The 21,056-nt window shown below is 33.9% G+C and overlaps 1 protein-coding gene across 5 annotated transcripts in view; it reads right to left on the bottom strand.

Moving 5' to 3' along the window:
* Positions 1–1,032: 1,032 nt before the first annotated feature.
* Positions 1,033–21,056, bottom strand: part of LOC111225431 (spectrin beta chain, erythrocytic-like) — a 53,670-nt gene continuing 33,646 nt past the window's right edge. For all 5 annotated transcript variants that reach the window (XM_022750292.1, XM_022750291.1, XM_022750293.1 and 2 more), the window contains 10 exons: positions 10,330–10,574; positions 9,392–9,530; positions 8,945–9,029; positions 8,246–8,442; positions 7,601–7,683; positions 7,248–7,311; positions 6,658–6,914; positions 5,261–5,434; positions 4,777–4,819; positions 1,033–4,296 (listed from right to left, as the gene is read on the bottom strand). In XM_022750292.1, coding sequence (XP_022606013.1) covers positions 4,105–4,296; positions 4,777–4,819; positions 5,261–5,434; positions 6,658–6,914; positions 7,248–7,311; positions 7,601–7,683; positions 8,246–8,442; positions 8,945–9,029; positions 9,392–9,530; positions 10,330–10,574 — 1,479 coding nt within the window. In that variant the 3' untranslated portion in view covers positions 1,033–4,104. The remainder of the gene's footprint in view (positions 4,297–4,776; positions 4,820–5,260; positions 5,435–6,657; positions 6,915–7,247; positions 7,312–7,600; positions 7,684–8,245; positions 8,443–8,944; positions 9,030–9,391; positions 9,531–10,329; positions 10,575–21,056) is intronic.

The raw sequence follows: 21,056 nt of genomic DNA, 5'->3' as shown, positions 1-21,056 counted from the left end.
ATAATTGACTGTAAAAGTATGAAAACAAATGTTCAGTCTTGAAACACATGGCTGTGCATTGTTAGATTTAATGCACTATCATCTCTCATATTAGCTCACTAGGTCATTGTCATCATGGCATATGCAGCCGTTTTGTTATACTGACCTAAAATTAAAAAGATTAAAAGAAATGAGGCTGGAAAACAGTGGAATTTATAAACGGGAGAATGTGCAGGAACCCCGTCAAGTCATTGTGGATGGTCCATGGCTGTGTTGTAACAGCCACTGTATCACAAACAGCTCCTCTTGCACCTGTTCTGTAAATAGCCAGTTTTCAGAGCAGAGGCACTGTAAAAATGATAATATCTGATGATGGCAAGCATAATTTGTTTTGTCAAAGCTGCAGCCAGGCTGAAAAATTACTGCTGGCAGCGAGACGCAAAAATATACATGTAAATGAATGTTGTTTAAGGGGCACATGTAGAAGCAGAATAAGTCCTGGCAGGCTCTGTTAAGGCCTCACTGTGGGAAATTGGCTAATGATAAAGTAATACAATATGCTGAAAATATCTCTGGTATGCATCTTCTGGCTTATTTGTTTTGAAGAAGAATTATAATTTGTATGCTCTGCTGCAGGCGTACACCTATTGAGTTTGTAAAGATTGAAATGAGCTGTTATTCAGGGCTTTGTATTGCTATAAGTGATCATCCTCAGCCTGTTACTTGTCAGCTGAGATCTAATTAGTCTAGCCTAAGGTTGCCTCGCTGTCTTGAGGCTGTTTATTCATTGTTTTACCAACAGCCACTGGAATGTAAATACAACAGTTTTGTCTATTTTGAATATTTTCATATGCAGCTGGTCTTATCTAAAATTAGCTCAGTGAACGGATGACTGTTCAACAAAGTAAAAATGCCTTTTGTTTCATGCCTGCCTCTGTTAAATTGTTTGTACTCAATAAAACAATTCTCAAATGCATGTTATTGCACCTTTTTAATGTATTAACAAATAGAATTAAATTGGTTTTCATTAAAAATCGACAAAGATACAACTGTGGCCATGAATTTCAAAATTTAACAAAGGAAGAGGTCAATAAATAAACCCAAACTGGATAGTTTCAGGAGTTTATTTTAAACTTTATTCTCTCAAAATGTATTTGATATTTCCTGTCAACATTTTTGGATATTTTACATAGCTAGAGAGTACAAAATGCAGATTAAAAACCACTGAACAGAAAAAAGGCAGGTAAGGAAGGAGGAGGAATAAACTAAGTGGATGGAGGTGAGAGAATAGGAAGTGTCAGAGTCTGAGATACCACAGATATAGTGACCGATTAAAAACCAAGACTGAATACATGTGACGCAAGTTTCCCAAACCATTTCAAGGTGTGTTTATGAGAGAAACATTTGACTACTTTTAGCACAGACATAATGCTCTGCTGGCCCTCTGCTCACAAAAACATCTGTATTACTTGTTTGTGACGGCCATGAGAAGATAATAGATTTAATAACTCTTTTGTTCCTTCGTAAATGTAAATAACCCAGAGAGAGATCATTATGATGCTACCACATTTCCTGGAAAACTCTCGAGCTGAACAGTCTCGTCAATCTTTCTACACCTGACTTCCATCATTTCAATGAGGTCACTTGAGTTAGAGCGTAGTTCAGGGACAGAGCCCGCTGTACAAGGCAAGACGGCAGTGTGAAAGTGTGTGAGAGCCACCATCCTGGTGACAAATTAACACTTATAAATGAAATTTCATATACTGTACATACTCTATATTTCCTGTATGCATATATCGATTAAAATGTATTATTCTATAATGGCTTTATTGTTCTATACTCTTAAATGTACCAAATTCTCACTCTTCCTTATTACTTCTTCCTTTACATTCAGAGTAAAGACACATTCCCTCAGCTCCATACTGCGACTGTGTGATCTTCGCCTTAGATAAAGAGAATACCTGGTCCTGTCGTGTGGTTTGGAAAAGCGGTTAAGATTCATCTGACCCACAGCTTGTCTTAGACTTTGGTTGGTACGGTAAAAAATGTAATAGTGGTCCAGGGTTTTTCTTTTCTGTAGATACAAATGATAGCAGATAGGTTTTCTGGTAAATAAACATCTAGCTTGTGAAACCAGAGGGGTGTTTTATAAAGATTGCCAGGTAAACAAGGCCAGTAGGGCTCATCTTTTCACAAAGGGGGTTTAAATAAGCTTGGATAAATAAAAAACAGGCCTCTGGGCACAGACATGTAAATAAGCCCCCACCTTTCCTACACTGGAGCAAGACCCTTAGACTGAAAGAGACAAAACTAATTTTGCCAAGTCATGTGAAGTCTTTTTGTGTCACTGAATTGACATTTTGCATCTCTTTGTAGTTGTTTTGTGTCTCTGTAGACAATTTGTGTTTTTTTTGCTTCCTGTTGTTGTCGTTGTGTTTCTCTCTGTAGTTGTTTTGTGGCCATTTGTGATCATTTTTGCATCTTTTAGTAGTTGTTGATTGACTTCAAAAAGGCTTTGAGTCTTTGGGCCGCTGGGCTCATGTCGGATTGGTCTGCTAAGTCATGCATCCACGGTCATCCAAGTCTTGCCTGAGTTACCATGGAAACTCATCTTTTCAGGCTTAACTTTACGTCAGGATTAGAGCTTTCGTTTTTCTAAAGGATGCCAATTACCTAAATTTCCTGCAAAAAATAAATGACCAGATTTTTTTAAATTTAATGGTATTGCATCTTGTCAATCTACATTATTTTTTAGCACAGATAGCACTGACTCACAACATTACGCTAAAAGTTGTTTTCTGTCTCCTTGATGGTAGTTTTGTTAGTTTTTGCTGTGATATTTTACTCTCTGTATTATTTAAATATGTGCTGCTCTGTGGCTGCAAACATCACAGTTTTGTCTTCACATGCCCATTTTCATTCTTGTGAACTGATGTGATCAGTGCTTGATGTTTCTGGTTGTTGTTTTAAAGCCATGATTGACTTGACTTTAGGAAAAACAGATTAATCCTAGTGGAGTTTGTTCTGCTCATTTGAAGCCAGGCTTTCCAAAAAAAGACCTTCTTTTCTGAGCCAACTTTATGAAACACCCCTCAGATATTGTTTATACCAACAGAGTACATTTTCCTGTGTGTTACTACAAGCCAAAGTTGAAGACAAGTAAGGCAGGTCAAGTTGATCTTGATTGAAGGTTCAAAAATATCACAATAGCACCATATCAAACTAACGTAAAACATACTTCATGCATCTGTAGATATATATACTGTCTATGTATATATGTTAATGAATAGATATGAAATTTAGGGTTCAATACACAAGTGTTGAATATGTTTCAAGTTCACAGAAATAACTACTGCCACAGCTCAGTTGAGAATATAGTCTATATTCAAAACGGACTGATTGTGGTGTCACATGACAAGCTCGTATGTCGTCAGATCGTACCAATTTAAAAATCTCAACAGTCAAACCCTTCACAGTGCATAGAGCATTTAGTTTGCATACCTGCAATTAAACTTGGTGTGTATGTGCACCGTACAGCACTGCGCTACGGTTTGATCATCACCAAGTCTTTACACCGCATTTACAAAGCATTTTAAAGCCCGTTAAAATTCACTCTTAATTCCTTTAAGTAGCATTTAGTGCTCCAAATTCAAACAGCACAGTATTACAGTTCACAACCATTTTATAAGGCAGATTAATAAAAGTACGCTTCAGTACTCTTGACTCACCCTACGTTCGTTACAGGCCTTCATATCGTACATAGCTGTATCAAAGCATGCCTCACTAAAGCTAAAATTGCAGCAAAAGTAACACAACAAAAGTTTTACAAACATTCTTTGGTTGAGTGTGAAAGGAGCATTCCTGTGCTTTCATTTGATGCTTTGAATTTGGCATTTGTTAAAAAGAACAAAGAAAAGAGTGGACCTTTGCAATGATACACTGACTTAAATACAGGCAGAAGAGTGATGGCTTTAACCTAAACTACAATATTCATGTTAATTCTCGCTAAATAATATAAAAAATCTAGTGATAAAAAGCTCGCTCCGATTGATTGTACACAAATACTACTTTCTCTTTCCAGGTTGCCTTGGCAACCCCCCCTCCCGATGGCCCATCCATCTCCTTTCACTTCTTCTTGGCAAAGCGACTGAATTTCTTCTCCTTGTCTTTCTTGGCAGAGCTGGGCTCAGGGAGGGCAGCTGAGGAGGAGGGAGGGGGCAGGCTGTGGGCTTTGGCCCCTGAGGGCCCCGACGCTTCCTCAGCTGCCAGGGGCTGAACGGCCTTGTCCATGGCCTGGCTCCAACGCTGGAGCTCCTCCTGAAATTAAACACAAAAACACACACACACACACCACAGCTTACAAAGGGAAGTCTACCTCCAGTGGGACAGTGTGTGTTTTTGTCTCTTGGTCGTTTTGAGTAAAAGGTGGTCCAGCTTTTAACAATGAAACTTTCTGAAAGGCTAATTCAAGGTAATGTATATAAAAACAACCTTGCTGTGAATTATTTTAATTTGTAAAACTTAATGATCCCCGTAGGGTAAATTCAGAAGGAAATGTGAATAACTTAATTTATGTCAGTTACTTACATAAATAATTTCAAAAAATCATTTAGACATGGACAAGGAGGTCACACTGAAATGTAAATATATATGTTCTGTATGCAGTATTATATTCTCTGACCACTGCTTTACATAATGTCAAAGATTACATGATTAAATACTTTACATGCGGGATCATGTGCTTCATGGAAAGCTGTTAAAAATCATTCATTGTTATCGACTTGTTTAAAAACTCACCTCGTCTTTACACTGGAACAGATATTCACTGCCGTCACCAAGACTGTGAGAGAGAAAAGAGAGTGAAGTTTGAATTTATGGTTTGGACCATTAGAGTAAAACGAAAATTCCCACATTCAGATTTTTCAATAATCTAAGTAAAAGATGCCTAACCTTGACTTGTTTCTGTATATTTGAAAGAGTTTAAAGTAGAAAATGATGGCAAAGTGAGTGAAATTATGGCTGCAACTAACAATCATTTTCCTTATCGATTAATCTCCCAATTAGTTTCTTCATTGATTAAAGTAAAGTAAATTAAAAATAAAAAATGCAAATCACGGTATCGTACAGCACAAGACGTCTCACCCCCCCCCCACTGAAGCCAATCTTCCTCTCTAACTCTTGGCAAGAAAGCAGCAAATGAACATATTTCCCAAGATGTGAAACTCTTCCTTTAATAGTGAGACAACTGAAAAAACTGAAGATGATGAGAATGTATTCTCACTGTAATTTGGCGACATGCTTCTTTTTCTTGTAGGTGGTGAGGATCTCCCAGCTGGCGTTACTGAGGGACAGGGGGTCCTCGCCGTGATACGTCGTTCCATGTCCAAAGCTTTTGGCATCCTTATAGGCTGAGAGCTGACCTGGCTTCAGCACACAGTACAAGTTGTTCCATGACCTGAGAGTGAGGAGAGAGTGGAGAGGCGGGGGTGGGGGGGGCGCAGACAATGGAGGACTTCAATATTGATCATTTCAGGAGGCTAATTTCTCACAATAATGCAAAGTGAATTAATTCAGTTAAATAGAAGTAAGGAGAACAGTTGAAGTAGCTCACTGGTCCGCAACAAATGCAAGTTTTAATCAATTTTCATCAACTTTGATCAAAAGTAACCTGGCCTGAGCCTCTGTCAGACAGCAGTCATGTGGTAGGGGAAAACTTTTTTGGGTTGCTTTTGAGTATAAACAAAATTGACTTACAGCTACTTTTTATGTTGAAAACAGATGTTTAATCATCTTAAAAAGGTGGGTACAACAGAGTTCATCCCACTTACATCATTATTTACACTAACTTTTAAATTGAGAAGTAGATGTTAAGATTTCTGGTATTGCTGCTGAACTCATAAATCACTGATACTTTGTTTTACAGCTGTGAACAAACAGTATCTGCATGTGCTGATATCAAAATGTCATCGCAGGATTTTCATCAGCTCCATGTTGAACTGTGCACATCTAAAATACCTGAAGTAATTCAGTTCACATGCACTTTTCAGTTTCACATCTGACTAGAATACAAGCTGCTTGTAGAGTTTTATTTGGACTTGTCTTGTTTCCTGACCAAGTTGGGCTTTATTTAACAGAGGTCTTATTTAGGTTTTATACTGTATGTGATATTTTTTGGCCATAAATCGGCTTAGTCCTTTACTGAGGACTTAAGTGATTTAGTCATCAAAAAACTGACTGCTGGTAGGCATGCAAGCAGTGAAAAGTTAGCTTTTACTTTATTTTTCAGGACAACCCATTTATCAAATATTTATGTAGTGCTTGTACATGCCAATAAGTGCTGTCTTTTAAAATGACTACACCAATGTGTTTTAAGCTTAAGCTCCTTTCATACAAATCCTGTATAGGCCTACTTTACTTTTTGCTGTTTAATATGCTTGTTATTTTTCCTACCGTTCCAGGCCACCATTGGAAGACTAAAAACTCTGCATTCATTTTTTGTTACTTTTTTGTTGCACAGTAATGATGTTTTGGTGCAGATTGATTTAAAAAGTCTACACTCTGTGAGTCTAAGCAAGTCACACAGTGTGCTAGTAAATTAGACTTAAAGAAATAAATGGAAGCAAATGAACGCCTGGAATGGAATATGGAGTGAACAGCACTGTAGTCTTTCTTATCCACCTGTTTGAAGCCTTCTTTCCTGAGCCCTCCACGTCATGTTTGCGGCCCAGCGTGCCCTCCAGCAGCACAGTGTGGGCTCTGAGGGGCTCCACGGGCATGGTGGCAGCCCTCTCCGGTTCTTTCGGGGTCACTACTGAGACAGAGGGCTCCAGCTCCAGAGAACCACTCTCTCTCATCTCTGACTCTATGGGCACTGTGGAATCGCCCGCAGCCCCCTCCAGCAGACCCGAACTGGGCTCGATTGCACCAGAACCAGACTGGAGGAGAAAAGATGGAAATAGAGACCAACACAATAAGAATGGAGAAAAATTATAAGAGAGATCAGCCTGCTTGTTTAGAGAGGTGGCGGAGCTGAGTGTGCCCTTGACTCTACTTATTCCTAAAAGTGCTCAAAAAAGATTCTCAACAGACAAATGTGGTTTGTTTAAGAGTAAAAAAGTCAAGGAGGCTCTTTTAAATTCAGAAGTTAGTAAAACACCACAAAAGAGAGGCTGGTTTTCTTTTTTCAAAAATTCCAGTGTGCTGCATAAACAGAGGTCACAGCACTATAAAACAGAGAGGACAGGAGCAGAGTGAGCGCAGTTACTAACCAGAGTTTGTTCCTCAATAGTGTAGAGCTGTGAAGATTCTTCTACAAAGCCAGTGTCTTCTCGCCTGGAGGAAAGAGGGCAGCATAGGGTCTGTGTTAGAGACCTTTAAGAGCAGCGGGTGAGTCCGTGTGTGTGTGACTTGTTTGTGAAGTTTAAAGGATAAGGCTGGTTAGACCGCAGCCAACAATGTGTTTGTCCACCTCTCTTTAATTCTAAATCACAATACTGGTTAGGTTTTCATAGAGACTTTCATGATGATTGGCACCGAATAATTCTGTTTCATTCTATGCATGCCTGTGCATACAATGTATTTGTGCATTTGAACGCCTGTGTGTTTTTGTGCATGTTTGTACCTGCTCTCCTTATCAGAGCGTTGCTCATCTTTAATGAACTGCTCCATCTCCTGTTGCTGCTTCCTCAGCTCCAACAGCTCCAGCTGCAACACAGCATTAAAGTGGAATCAGCACTCAATCCATTGCTAGCTCTAATTTAGTTAATAAAATTGGATACATTACCACTATCATCTTCAGATATCATTAATATTTACATTTGTTTTTTTTTTTAACCCATTAATATTCATTGACCAGCTGGTGGGCAGCCAAACATTTATCAAACTTCATTTTAAATTCTAGTGAAGGGAAATGTGAAACTGATCTACAGGACATCTACAAATTTAAACACATTCAGTAGGTCTCTTTGCTTGAATGGTGCGAGCAATAAAAAAAAAATGGGCTTAAATATTTCACTGAGTGTAAACAACAGTAAGCAAACAGGGTGGAATAAAAGGTTTTTGTCAATCTTAAAGCTACTTAGGGGGGAAATAGGGCAAAACTGTTAAGGTGTTGAATTTGTTATTAACCCCTTCACGTAACATTTACCAATTAATATTTTTCTGCCTAGACCAACATGTTCATCCTGTGTTTTCCAGCAGCTACAGTGTTATGATTCATGTGTTTGTGATTAAATTATTGTAAATAATGACTAAGATTTCTCCGTACCGTCGTGAGGCGCTCCAGTGCAGAGAAGCGCTCCTCCCAGGTGGCAGTGGATTTCTCAAAGGCCTCATGCCTCTTGAGGAGTTTCTCGACCTCGTCCACAGTGTGGCCCAGGTCTCTACTGGTCACGTAGGGCTCCTGAGCGATCAGCCAGGCCTCCGCCACGGAGGCATCCCGTGCAAACTGACACACCTCCAGCACTAGATGTGACAGGGGTAATTATGTAGTTTTCATCTTGCAGTGTCACCATTTTAAAAATGAAACCATCAGGCATCAGCCATGATTTGAACTGTACTGTTTATACACTTTATGGAGACACACCTCCCATTTGTCAAACAAAATGCTGGTTACCCAATCAATTTTAGAGCCAAGACTTGGTTTGATGGTTATCATTAGAATTCAGTTATGTTAGGTTAGGGGTTAAGGTCTGAAATACATTATATAGCTTCTTTTTTTTAATCTCAGACTGCTTTTAACTATTTGCTAAACAATTATGCTTATTGGAGTACTTTGACGAACAAAAGCCACTCTTTCATCTGCAATGGTTTGTGCTTATATGAGCCTCCACATCAGTGAGTCTTGCTCTGTGGCCTTTAGCATTTAAGTTGGATTTGTGAAAACAAAGTGAAAGGAATAATGTATATTCAGGATTTGTTTTTAGTTTTGAGTAAGGGCCAGTAAGGTAAGTGTAGCTTTACTCACAGAGTCTGAGCCAGTCCCATCTGTCATCCCACTTGAACATCATCTCCTTCCGTTTCTCCATCAGCTGCACCAGCTTCTCTTTGATCTGACATGAGCAGTTACACAGTCGCAGTTACATATCAGCATTATTAAACAGCTCAGCTCCAAGACTGGCTATTATCCTCTAAGAATTTGAATTGTGAAGTAATTAACGGAACGCAAAATTCAGGCCGGGGTCAATTGCTCATTTAAATTCTTTTGGCTTTTCCATTTCTAATTAGTGTTTGCTTTATAGTCTCCCTGATGAGTGTAAGATGAGTGGAATTTTTTCTTTCGTAGCAATCCAATTGGTTCCATTGTGCCAGACAAGAACAATCACTCCCAGAAAAGTAATTAAATCTAATGAAAGCAGCAATTTGAGGCCCAGCTGAGAATGAAAAAAAGCTGTCTTTGCTGCTGAAGCCTCACCTCAGCAGAGTCTCGGTGCTTGCGTGTCAGCAGGGCCTTTCCGAGATCCATGCAATCGCTGAATTTGACTCCCCTGGCCTCAATCTCTGAGCGGATCCCCTGGTGGTACTTCTGCAGTAGCTCCACTGATGAGACATCCCTAATGCACAGGGGGGAGGGATAGGAAGTGAACAGGTAATCTATGAAGTTTATCTACCTCTGTTGGTAAGACCTAGAACTGCAACAATAATAAACAGGATCTTTTCTGCATGGCTAAACATTGCTTTTAAGGGTGAATCAACTTTTTCTGCAATGGGACAATTAAAAAAATCATATGGTGCACCTTTAATAACCTGAATATTCTTCATTAAGGTTATCATGACACTCTCATATCACTTTTAATTATTGTTTAACTACAAGTAAACCAATTTGGCAAAGAGCTACTGACCAATAAGCAGAAGAACTAAAGCTATGATATTAAAAAAGACATCTTTTTCAAACTTAATTGATCGCAGTGTATAATGTGAAAGACATCTTTATATATTTATTTGATCCTTTAAATATGAAAAATATTCTATTTAACAAGGTATTCAATTCATAATATATAGATGGCATGATTTGCAAAGATATCTGTTGTATATGTACCTATAAATGCAGAAATAGTCTCAATATAAACTGAATTAATGTGAATAAAAAGTAAGACAATTACTCAAAGGTCAAGGTTTCAAGCTGGTTTTTCAATACTCAGTAACAACTGATCTAACTCAAACAATCAAAGGACACGGTTCAAGGTTTGTTTTTCAGTTGCCCCAATCAGATTTCCCTTAGAGAGAGAAAAAAGCAGGCGATATTCAATTTGCAACTTCCAAATCAATATTGGATATTGATATTTTAATGAAGAAGAAAAATGTTTTATGGAATGGATTTCAAACAGAGGTCTTTGTACGAGGTGTGCTCACCTGGGTTTCTCCTGAGTCTCTATCTGCTGAATGATGCTCTCCATCCAGGCCATCAGGTCTCGGACCATGGTGAAAAAGCGGAACTTCTCAGCTGTGTCCACCAGTTGCGCCCTGCGGCCATCACAGGCGTCCAGTAGGCCCTTCCAGGCTTCCACCACCTCTTGCTCTGTGGCCTGGATGGCGACTGCCCTGTCCCCTGCGTACTGGGCATGAAGCCTTGCAGCTGTTTCCTGGAACTGCTGAACCTGGAATAAGAAGAATCAGAATTCAATTCACTTAGGTAAATTAAAAGAAAAAAAAAATTACACCATAAGATCATAAGTTGAAACTAACTGGGAAGTAAATTTCTCTGATTCTCATTCTTTCTCATTTTAATGGCAGGGATATTTTTTGGGCACTGAGGTTTTGACAATTATTTTTCCAATTATTTAAAAATAAGATGATATGATGTTGTTTTTTGTCTTTTTATGCCTTACTATACTATGTCCTTTTTATGACTTTTCATGCCTTACTATACTGTTTCGTTTTTATGCCTTTGTATGCCTTACTATACTATGACTTTTTATGCCTTACTATACTATGTCCTTTTTATGACTTTTCATGCCTTACTATACTGTTTCGTTTTTATGCCTTTGTATGCCTTACTATACTATGACTTTTTAAGCCTTTTTATGCCTTACTATGCTATTATGTTTTTATGCCTTTTCATGCCTTACTATACTGTTTCGTTTTTATGCCTTTGTATGCCTTACTATACTATGACTTTTTAAGCCTTTTTATGCCTTACTATGCTATTATGTTTTTATGCCTTTTCATGCTTTACTACACTATGACTTTTTATGTCTTACTATACTATGTCATTTTTATGCCTTTTAATCTTACTATACGATGTCGTTTTCATAACTTTTCATGCCTTGCTATACTATGATGTTTTTATTCCGTTCTATACTGTTTCATTTTTATGCCTTTTCATGCCTTACTATACTATGTCGTTTTTATGCCTTTTTATGCCTTACTATACAATGTTGTTTTTATGTTTTTTATGTCTTACTATACTGTCATTTTTATGCTTTTTTATGTCTTACTATGCTATGTCGTTTTGTGACTTTTTATGCCTTACTATACTAGGACTTTTTTTTGCCTTACTAAACTATGTCGATTTTATGCCTTTATATGGCTTACTATACTATGACATTTTTATGCCTTCATATGCCTTACTATATTATGTTGTTTTTATGCCTTCATATGCCTTATTATATTATGTTGTTTTTATGCCTTTTCATGCCTAACTATACTATGATATTTTCATGACTTTTCATGCCTTGCTATACTATGATGTTTTTATTCCGTTCTATACTGTTTCATTTTTATGCCTTTTCATGCCTTACTATACATTGTTGTTTTTATGTTTTTTTATGTCTTACTATAATGTCATTTTTATGCTTTTTTATGTCTTACTATACTATGACATTTTTATGACTTTTTATGCCTTACTATACTATGTCATTTTTATGACTTTTCATGCCTTACTATACGATGTTGTTTTTATGACTTTTTATACCTTACTATACTATGATGGTATTTTGCCTTACTATACTATGTCGTTTTTGTGACTTTTTATGCCTTACTAAACTATGTCGATTTTATGCCTTCATATGGCTTACTATACTATGATATTTTTATGCCTTCATATTCCTTACTATATTATGTATTTTTTATGCCTTTTTATGTCTTACTATACTATGATATTTTTATGACTTTTCATGCCTTACTATACTATGTCGTTTTTATGACTTTTCATGCCTTACTATACATTGTGAATTTTATGCTTTTTTTCTTTACTATACTATGTCATTTTCATGCCTTTTCATGCCTTACTTTACAATGTTGTTTTCATGCCTTTTTATACCTTTCTATACTATGTCATTTTTATGCCCTAATAAACTATGACCATTTTAAGCCTAACTATACTTTGTCTTTTTTATGCATTCATACACATAACTGTACTATGTCTTTTTTATGCCTTTTCATCCCTTACTATACTATGACATTTTCATGACTTTCCATACCATACTATTCTATGTCGTTTTTATGTCTTACTATACTATGTCGTTTTTACGCCTTTTTATGCCTTACTATACGATGTCGTTTTCATAACTTTTCATGCCTTACTATACGATGTCATTTTCATGACTTTTCATGCCTTACTATACTATAACATTTTTATGACTTTATGCCTTACTATACTATGATGTTTTTATTCCGTTCTATACTGTTTCATTTTTATGCCTTTTCATGCCTTACTATACTATGTCGTTTTTATGCCGTTTTATGCCTTACTATACAATGTTGTTTTTATGCTTTTTTATGTCTTACTATACTATGACATTTTTATGACTTTTTATGCCTTACTATACTATGACATTTTTTTATGACTTTTTATGCTACTATACAATGTCGTTTTCATGACTTTTCATGCCTTACTATACGATGTTGTTTTTATGACTTTTTATACCTTACTATGCTTTGATGTTATTTTGCCTTACTATACTATGAGATTTTTATGACTTTTCATGCCTTACTATACTATGACATTTTTTTATGACTTTTTATGCCTTACTATACGATGCTGTTTTTATGACTTTTTATACCTTACTATGCTTTGATGTTATTTTGCCTTACTATACTATGAGATTTTTATGACTTTTCATGCCTTACTATACTATGACATTTTTATGACTTTTTATGCCTTACTATACTAGGACGTTTTTTTGCCTTACTAAACTATGTTGTTTTTATGCCTTTATATGGCTTACTATACTCTGACATTTTTATGCCTTCATATGCCTTACTATATTATGTTGTTTTTATGCCTTTTCATGCCTTACTATACTATGATATTTTATGACTTTTCATGCCTTACTATACTATGTCGTTTTTATGCCTTACTATATGATGTCGTTTTCATGACTTTTCATGCCTTACTATACGATGTCGTTTTCATGACTTTTCATGCCTTACTATACTATGTCATTTTTATGACTTTTCATGCCTGACTATACGATGTTGTTTTTATGATTTTTTATACCTTACTATACTATGATGTTATTTTGCCTTACTATACTATGTCGTTTTTGTGACTTTTTATGACTCACTTGACTATGATGTTTTTATTCCGTTCTATACTGTGCCGTTTTTATGCCTTTTTATGCCTTACTAAACTATGTCGATTTTATGCCTTCATATGGCTTGCTATACTATGACATTTTTATGCCTTCATATTCCTTACTATATTATGTTGTTTTTATGCCTTTTCATGCCTTACTATACTATGTAGTTTTTATGCCATTTTATGCCTTACTATACTATGTCGTTTTTATGACTTTTCATGCCTTACTATACATTGTGACTTTTATGCTTTTTTTTCCTTACTATACTTTGTTGTTTTCATGCCTTTTCATGCCTTACTTTACAATGTTGTTTTCATGCCTTTTTATTCCTTACTTTACTATGTTGTTTTTATGCCTTCATATGCCTTTCTATACTATGTCATTTTTATGCCTTTTTATGCCCTAATAAAGTATGACCATTTTAAGCCTAACTATACTTTGTCTTTTTTATGCATTCATATACATAACTGTACTATGTCTTTTTTATGCCTTCATATGCCTTGCTATACTGTGACCTTTTTATGCCTTTTCATGCCTTACTATACTATGTCGTTTTTATGACCTTCCATACCATACTATTTTATGTCGTTTTTATGCCTTACTATACTTAGTCGTTTTTATGACTTTTTATGCCTTACTATACTATGTCGTTTTTATGCCTTTTCATGCCTCACTATACTATGACATTTTTATGCCTTTCTATACTGTGTGGCGTTTTTATGCCTTACTGTACTATGATGTTTGTATGACTTTTTATGCCCTAATATACTATGACATTATTATGCTATACTATACTATGTTGTTTTTATGCCTTTTTATGTGCCCTAATAAACTATGACCATTTTAAGCTTAACTATGCTTTGTCTTTGTCTTTCCATACCATACTATTCTATGTCGTTTTTATGCCTTACTATACTTAGTCGTTTTTATGACTTTTTATGCCTTACTATACTATGTCGTTTTTATGCTTTTTTATGTCTTACTATACTATGTCGCTTTTATGACTTTTTATGCCTTCTACGATGTTTTCATGCTTTTTATGCATACTGTACATTGTCGTTTTTATGCTTTTTTATGCCTTACTATACTATGTTGTTTTTTTGCCTTACTATACTATCTCGTTTTCATGACTTTTTGTGACTTATTATACTTTGATGTTTTTATACCTTACTATACTGTGAAGGTTTTATACCTTTTTATTCCTTAGTATACTATGACTTTTTATGCCTTACTATACTATGTTGTTTTTATGCCTTTTAATGTCTTACTATACTATGTCGTTTATGTGCCTTTTTATGCCTTACTATACTATGTTGTTTTCATGACTTTTTATGCCTTACAATACTATGACGTTTTTATTCTGTTATATACTGTGACATTTTTATGCCTTTTCATGCCTTGCTATACTATGATGTTTTCATGACTTTTTTTGCCTTATTATACTGTGACGTTTTTATGCCTTACTTTACTATCACTTTTTAATGCCTTGCTATAATGATGTTTTTATGACATTTTTATGCCTCACTATACTATGTCATTTTCATGATTTTGACCATAATTTCAACATATTACAGTGAGGCGTTAAAATGTCTAAAAATGACATTGTATAATATGGCATTAAAATGTCATTGTAATGTAAGGCATAAAAATATCAAAAAATGTCATAGTATAGTATGGCATAAAAATGTCAAAAAACGTCATAGTATAGTATGGCATAAAAATGTCGAAAAACGTCATAGTATAGTAAGGAATAAAAATGTCAATGACATCATAGTCAATGATGTCATAGTATAGTAAGGCATGGAAATGTCAAAAAACGTCATATTATAGTATGGCATAAAAATGTGAAAAAATGTCATAGTATAGTAAGGCATAAAAATGTGAAAAAATGTCATAGTATAGTATGGCATAAAAATGTCAAAAAACGTCATAGCATAGTAAGGCATAAAAATGTCAAAAACGTCATAGTCAAAGATGTCATAGTATAGTAAAGCATAGAAATGTCAAAAAACGTCATAGTATAGTAAAGCATAGAAATGTCAGAAAACGTCATAATATAATAAGGAATAAAAATGTCGAAAACGTCATAGTTAAAAATGTCAGTACAGCAAGGCATAGAAATCTCAAAAAACGTCATAGTATAGTATGGTATAAAAATGTAAAAAAACGTCATAGTATACTAAGGCATAAAAATGTGAAAAAATGTCATACTATAGTAACGCATAAAAATGTCAAAAAACGTCATAGTATAATAAGAAATAAAAATGTCAAAAAACACCATAGTATATTAACGCATAAAAATGTCAAAAACGTCATAGTCAAAAATTTCATAGTATAGTAAGGCATAGAAATGTCAAAAAACGTCATAGTTTAGTGAGGCATAGAAATCTTGAAAAATGTCATAGTATAGTATGGCATAAAAATGTATAAAAAACATCATAGTATAGTATGGCATAGAAATGNAGGCATAAATTTGTCAAAAAAAGTCATAGTATAGTAAGGCATAAAATGTCATAGTATAGTAAGGCAGAAAAATGTGAAAAAACGTTACAGTATAATAAGGCATAAAAATGTCAAAAACGTCATAATATAGTAAGGCATAAAAATGTCAAAAAAACGTCATAGTATAGTATGGCATAAAATGTCAAAAAACATCATAGTATAGTATGGCATAAAAATGTCAAAAACGTCATAATATAGTAAGGCATAAAAATGTCAAAAAAACGTCATAGTATAGTATGGCATAAAATGTCAAAAAACATCATAGTATAGTATGGCATAAAAATGTCCTAGTAAAGTATGGTATAAAAATGTCAAAAAAAAACATCATAGTATAGTAAGGCATAAAATGTGTAAAAATGTCATAATATAGTAAGGCATAAAAATGTCAAAAACGTCATAGTCATAGATGCCATAGTATAGTAAGGCATAGAAATGTCAAAAAACGTCATATTATAGTATGGTATAAAAAGGTCGAAAAACGTCATAGTATAGTATGGCATAAAAATGTCAAAAAACATCATAGTATATTAAGGCATAAAAATGTCAAAAACGTCATAGTCAAAAATGTCATAGTATAGTAAGGCATAGAAATGTCAAAAAACGTCATAGTTTAGTGAGGCATAGAACTCTCGAAAAATGTCATAGTATAGTATGGCATAAAAATGTATAAAAAACATCATCGTATAGTATGGCATAGAAATGTCAATAAACGTCATAGTATAGTATGGCATAGAAATGTCATAATATAATAAGGCATAAAAATGTCAAAAAACATCATAGTATAGTATGGCATAGAAATGTCATAATATAATAAGGCATAAAAATGTCAAAAAACGTCATAGTATAGTAAGGCATAAAAATGTCAAAAAACATCATAGTATAGTATGCCATAAAAATGTCGAAAAACGCCATAGTATAGTAAGGCATAGAAATGTCAAAAAACGTCATAGTATAGTATGGCATAGAAATGTCATAATATAATAAGGCATAAAAATGTATAAAAAACATCATCGTATAGTATGGCATAGAAATGTCATAATATAATAAGGCATAAAAATGTATAAAAAACATCATCGTATAGTATGGCATAGAAATGTCATAATATAATAAGGCATAAAAATGTATAAAAAACATCATCGTATAGTATGGCATAGAAATGTCATAATATAATAAGGCATAAAAATGTATAAAAAACATCATCGTATAGTATGGCATAGAAATGTCATAATATAATCAGGCATAAAAATGTGAAAAAACATCATAGTATAGTATGGCATAAAAATGTCAAAATACGTCATAGTATAGTATGGTATAAAAATGTGAAAAAATGTCATAATATAATAAGGCATAAAAATGTATAAAAAACATCATCGTATAGTATGGCATAGAAATGTCAATAAACGTCATAGTATAGTATGGCATAGAAATGTCATAATATAATAAGGCATAAAAATGTGAAAAAACGTCATAGTATAGTATGGTATAAAAATGTTGGAAAACGTCATAGGATAGTATGGCATAAAAATGTCAAAATACGTCATAGTATAGTATGGTATAAAAATGTTGGAAAACGTCATAGGATAGTATGGCATAAAAATGTCAAAATACGTCATAGTATAGTATGGTATAAAAATGTTGGAAAACGTCATAGGATAGTATGGCATAAAAATGTCAAAATACGTCATAGTATAGTATGGTATAAAAATGTTGGAAAACGTCATAGGATAGTATGGCATAAAAATGTCAAAATACGTCATAGTATAGTATGGTATAAAAATGTTGGAAAACGTCATAGGATAGTATGGCATAAAAATGTCAAAATACGTCATAGTATAGTATGGTATAAAAATGTTGGAAAACGTCATAGGATAGTATGGCATAAAAATGTCAAAATACGTCATAGTATAGTATGGTATAAAAATGTTGGAAAACGTCATAGGATAGTATGGCATAAAAATGTCAAAATACGTCATAGTATAGTATGGTATAAAAATGTTGGAAAACGTCATAGGATAGTATGGCATAAAAATGTCAAAATACGTCATAGTATAGTATGGTATAAAAATGTTGGAAAACGTCATAGGATAGTATGGCATAAAAATGTCAAAATACGTCATAGTATAGTATGGTATAAAAATGTTGGAAAACGTCATAGGATAGTATGGCATAAAAATGTCAAAATACGTCATAGTATAGTATGGTATAAAAATGTTGGAAAACGTCATAGGATAGTATGGCATAAAAATGTCAAAATACGTCATAGTATAGTATGGTATAAAAATGTTGGAAAACGTCATAGGATAGTATGGCATAAAAATGTCAAAATACGTCATAGTATAGTATGGTATAAAAATGTTGGAAAACGTCATAGGATAGTATGGCATAAAAATGTCAAAATACGTCATAGTATAGTATGGTATAAAAATGTTGGAAAACGTCATAGGATAGTATGGCATAAAAATGTCAAAATACGTCATAGTATAGTATGGTATAAAAATGTTGGAAAACGTCATAGGATAGTATGGCATAAAAATGTCAAAATACGTCATAGTATAGTATGGTATAAAAATGTTGGAAAACGTCATAGGATAGTATGGCATAAAAATGTCAAAATACGTCATAGTATAGTATGGTATAAAAATGTTGGAAAACGTCATAGGATAGTATGGCATAAAAATGTCAAAATACGTCATAGTATAGTATGGTATAAAAATGTTGGAAAACGTCATAGGATAGTATGGCATAAAAATGTCAAAATACGTCATAGTATAGTATGGTATAAAAATGTTGGAAAACGTCATAGGATAGTATGGCATAAAAATGTCAAAATACGTCATAGTATAGTATGGTATAAAAATGTTGGAAAACGTCATAGGATAGTATGGCATAAAAATGTCAAAATACGTCATAGTATAGTATGGTATAAAAATGTTGGAAAACGTCATAGGATAGTATGGCATAAAAATGTCAAAATACGTCATAGTATAGTATGGTATAAAAATGTTGGAAAACGTCATAGGATAGTATGGCATAAAAATGTCAAAATACGTCATAGTATAGTATGGTATAAAAATGTTGGAAAACGTCATAGGATAGTATGGCATAAAAATGTCAAAATACGTCATAGTATAGTATGGTATAAAAATGTTGGAAAACGTCATAGGATAGTATGGCATAAAAATGTCAAAATACGTCATAGTATAGTATGGTATAAAAATGTTGGAAAACGTCATAGGATAGTATGGCATAAAAATGTCAAAATACGTCATAGTATAGTATGGTATAAAAATGTTGGAAAACGTCATAGGATAGTATGGCATAAAAATGTCAAAATACGTCATAGTATAGTATGGTATAAAAATGTTGGAAAACGTCATAGGATAGTATGGCATAAAAATGTCAAAATACGTCATAGTATAGTATGGTATAAAAATGTTGGAAAACGTCATAGGATAGTATGGCATAAAAATGTCAAAATACGTCATAGTATAGTATGGTATAAAAATGTTGGAAAACGTCATAGGATAGTATGGCATAAAAATGTCAAAATACGTCATAGTATAGTATGGTATAAAAATGTGAAAAAATGTCATAATATAGTAAGGCATAAAAATGTCAAAAACGTCATAGTCAAAAATGTCATAGTATAATACGGCATAGAAATGTGAAAAAACGTCATAGTATAGTATGGTATAAAAATGTTGGAAAACGTCATAGTATAGTATGGCATAAAAATGTCAAAAAACATCATAGTATATTAAGGCATAAAAATGTCAAAAACGTCATAGTCAAAAACGTCACAGTATAGTAAGGCATAAAAATGTCAAAAACGTCATAGTTTAGTAAGGCATAGAAATGTAGTAAAGTATGGTATAAAAATGTTGGAAAACGTCATAGTATAGTAAGGCATAAAAATATCAAAAACGTCATAGTCAAAAACGTCACAGTATAGTAAGGCATAAAAATATCAAAAACGTCATAGTCAAAAACGTCACAGTATAGTAAGGCATAAAAATATCAAAAACGTCATAGTCAAAAACGTCACAGTATAGTAAGGCATAAAAATATCAAAAACGTCATAGTCAAAAACGTCACAGTATAGTAAGGCATAAAAATATCAAAAACGTCATAGTCAAAAACGTCACAGTATAGTAAGGCATAAAAATATCAAAAACGTCATAGTCAAAAACGTCACAGTATAGTAAGGCATAAAAATGTGAAAAAACGTCATAATATACTAAGGCATAAAATGGGAAAAAACGTCATAGTATTGTATGGCATAAAAATGTCAAAAAACGTCATAGTATAGTAAGTTATAAAAATGTGTAAAAATGTCATAATATAGTATGGCATAGAAATGTCATAATATAATAAGGCATAAAAATGTCAAAAAACGTCACAGTATAGTATAGCATTAAAACTACATAGAGACAAATCTCATAGTGACAGACCCGGGATTCAAACCGCTAACCTTCTTAATTTAAGGCGATAGTTTAAACCTCTACCCCACCCAGCCTCCCCACAAATAAGTCATCGTATGGTAACAGATGAAAACAAAATAGTAAGGCATAAAAAGGCCTAAAAAAGTCATAGTATAGTAAGGTATGAAAAATCATAAAAACGACATAGTGTGTTAGATCCTGGATTTGAACCACTAACTTCCTCATTATGAAGCAACAGTTCTAACCACTACACCACCAGACCTCCCCAAAAATAAATCATCACATAGTAAGAGATGAAAACAACATAGTATAGTAAGGCATAAAAAGGCATCAAAAAGTCATAAAAACGATAGTAATGTCCTTTTTATACTTTATTATACTTATATTATATTTATGGCATATATGTCCCTATATCAAGAGCGATGTTACCATATGTGTCACTTATAAGATTATATCAGGTGAAAGAACTGAGGGAAACTTCAAAGTGGGGTCTTAATTATCTGTGAGTGCGTCCACAATGTTGATCCCTTTCACAATGTATATATTCATTTGACCCACTGTTAATATGAAAATTACTTGATTACTGCAGCTTTCATTTTTATAATGTATAAAA

The sequence above is a fragment of the Seriola dumerili genome, unplaced genomic scaffold, assembly GCF_002260705.1.
Source record: "Seriola dumerili isolate Sdu_G_001 unplaced genomic scaffold, Sdu_1.0 BDQW01000149.1, whole genome shotgun sequence".
Taxonomy (NCBI): Eukaryota; Metazoa; Chordata; class Actinopteri; order Carangiformes; family Carangidae; genus Seriola; species Seriola dumerili.
The sequence above is the reverse complement of the archived record's forward strand: the minus strand, read 5'-3'. Positions and strand labels throughout refer to the sequence as shown.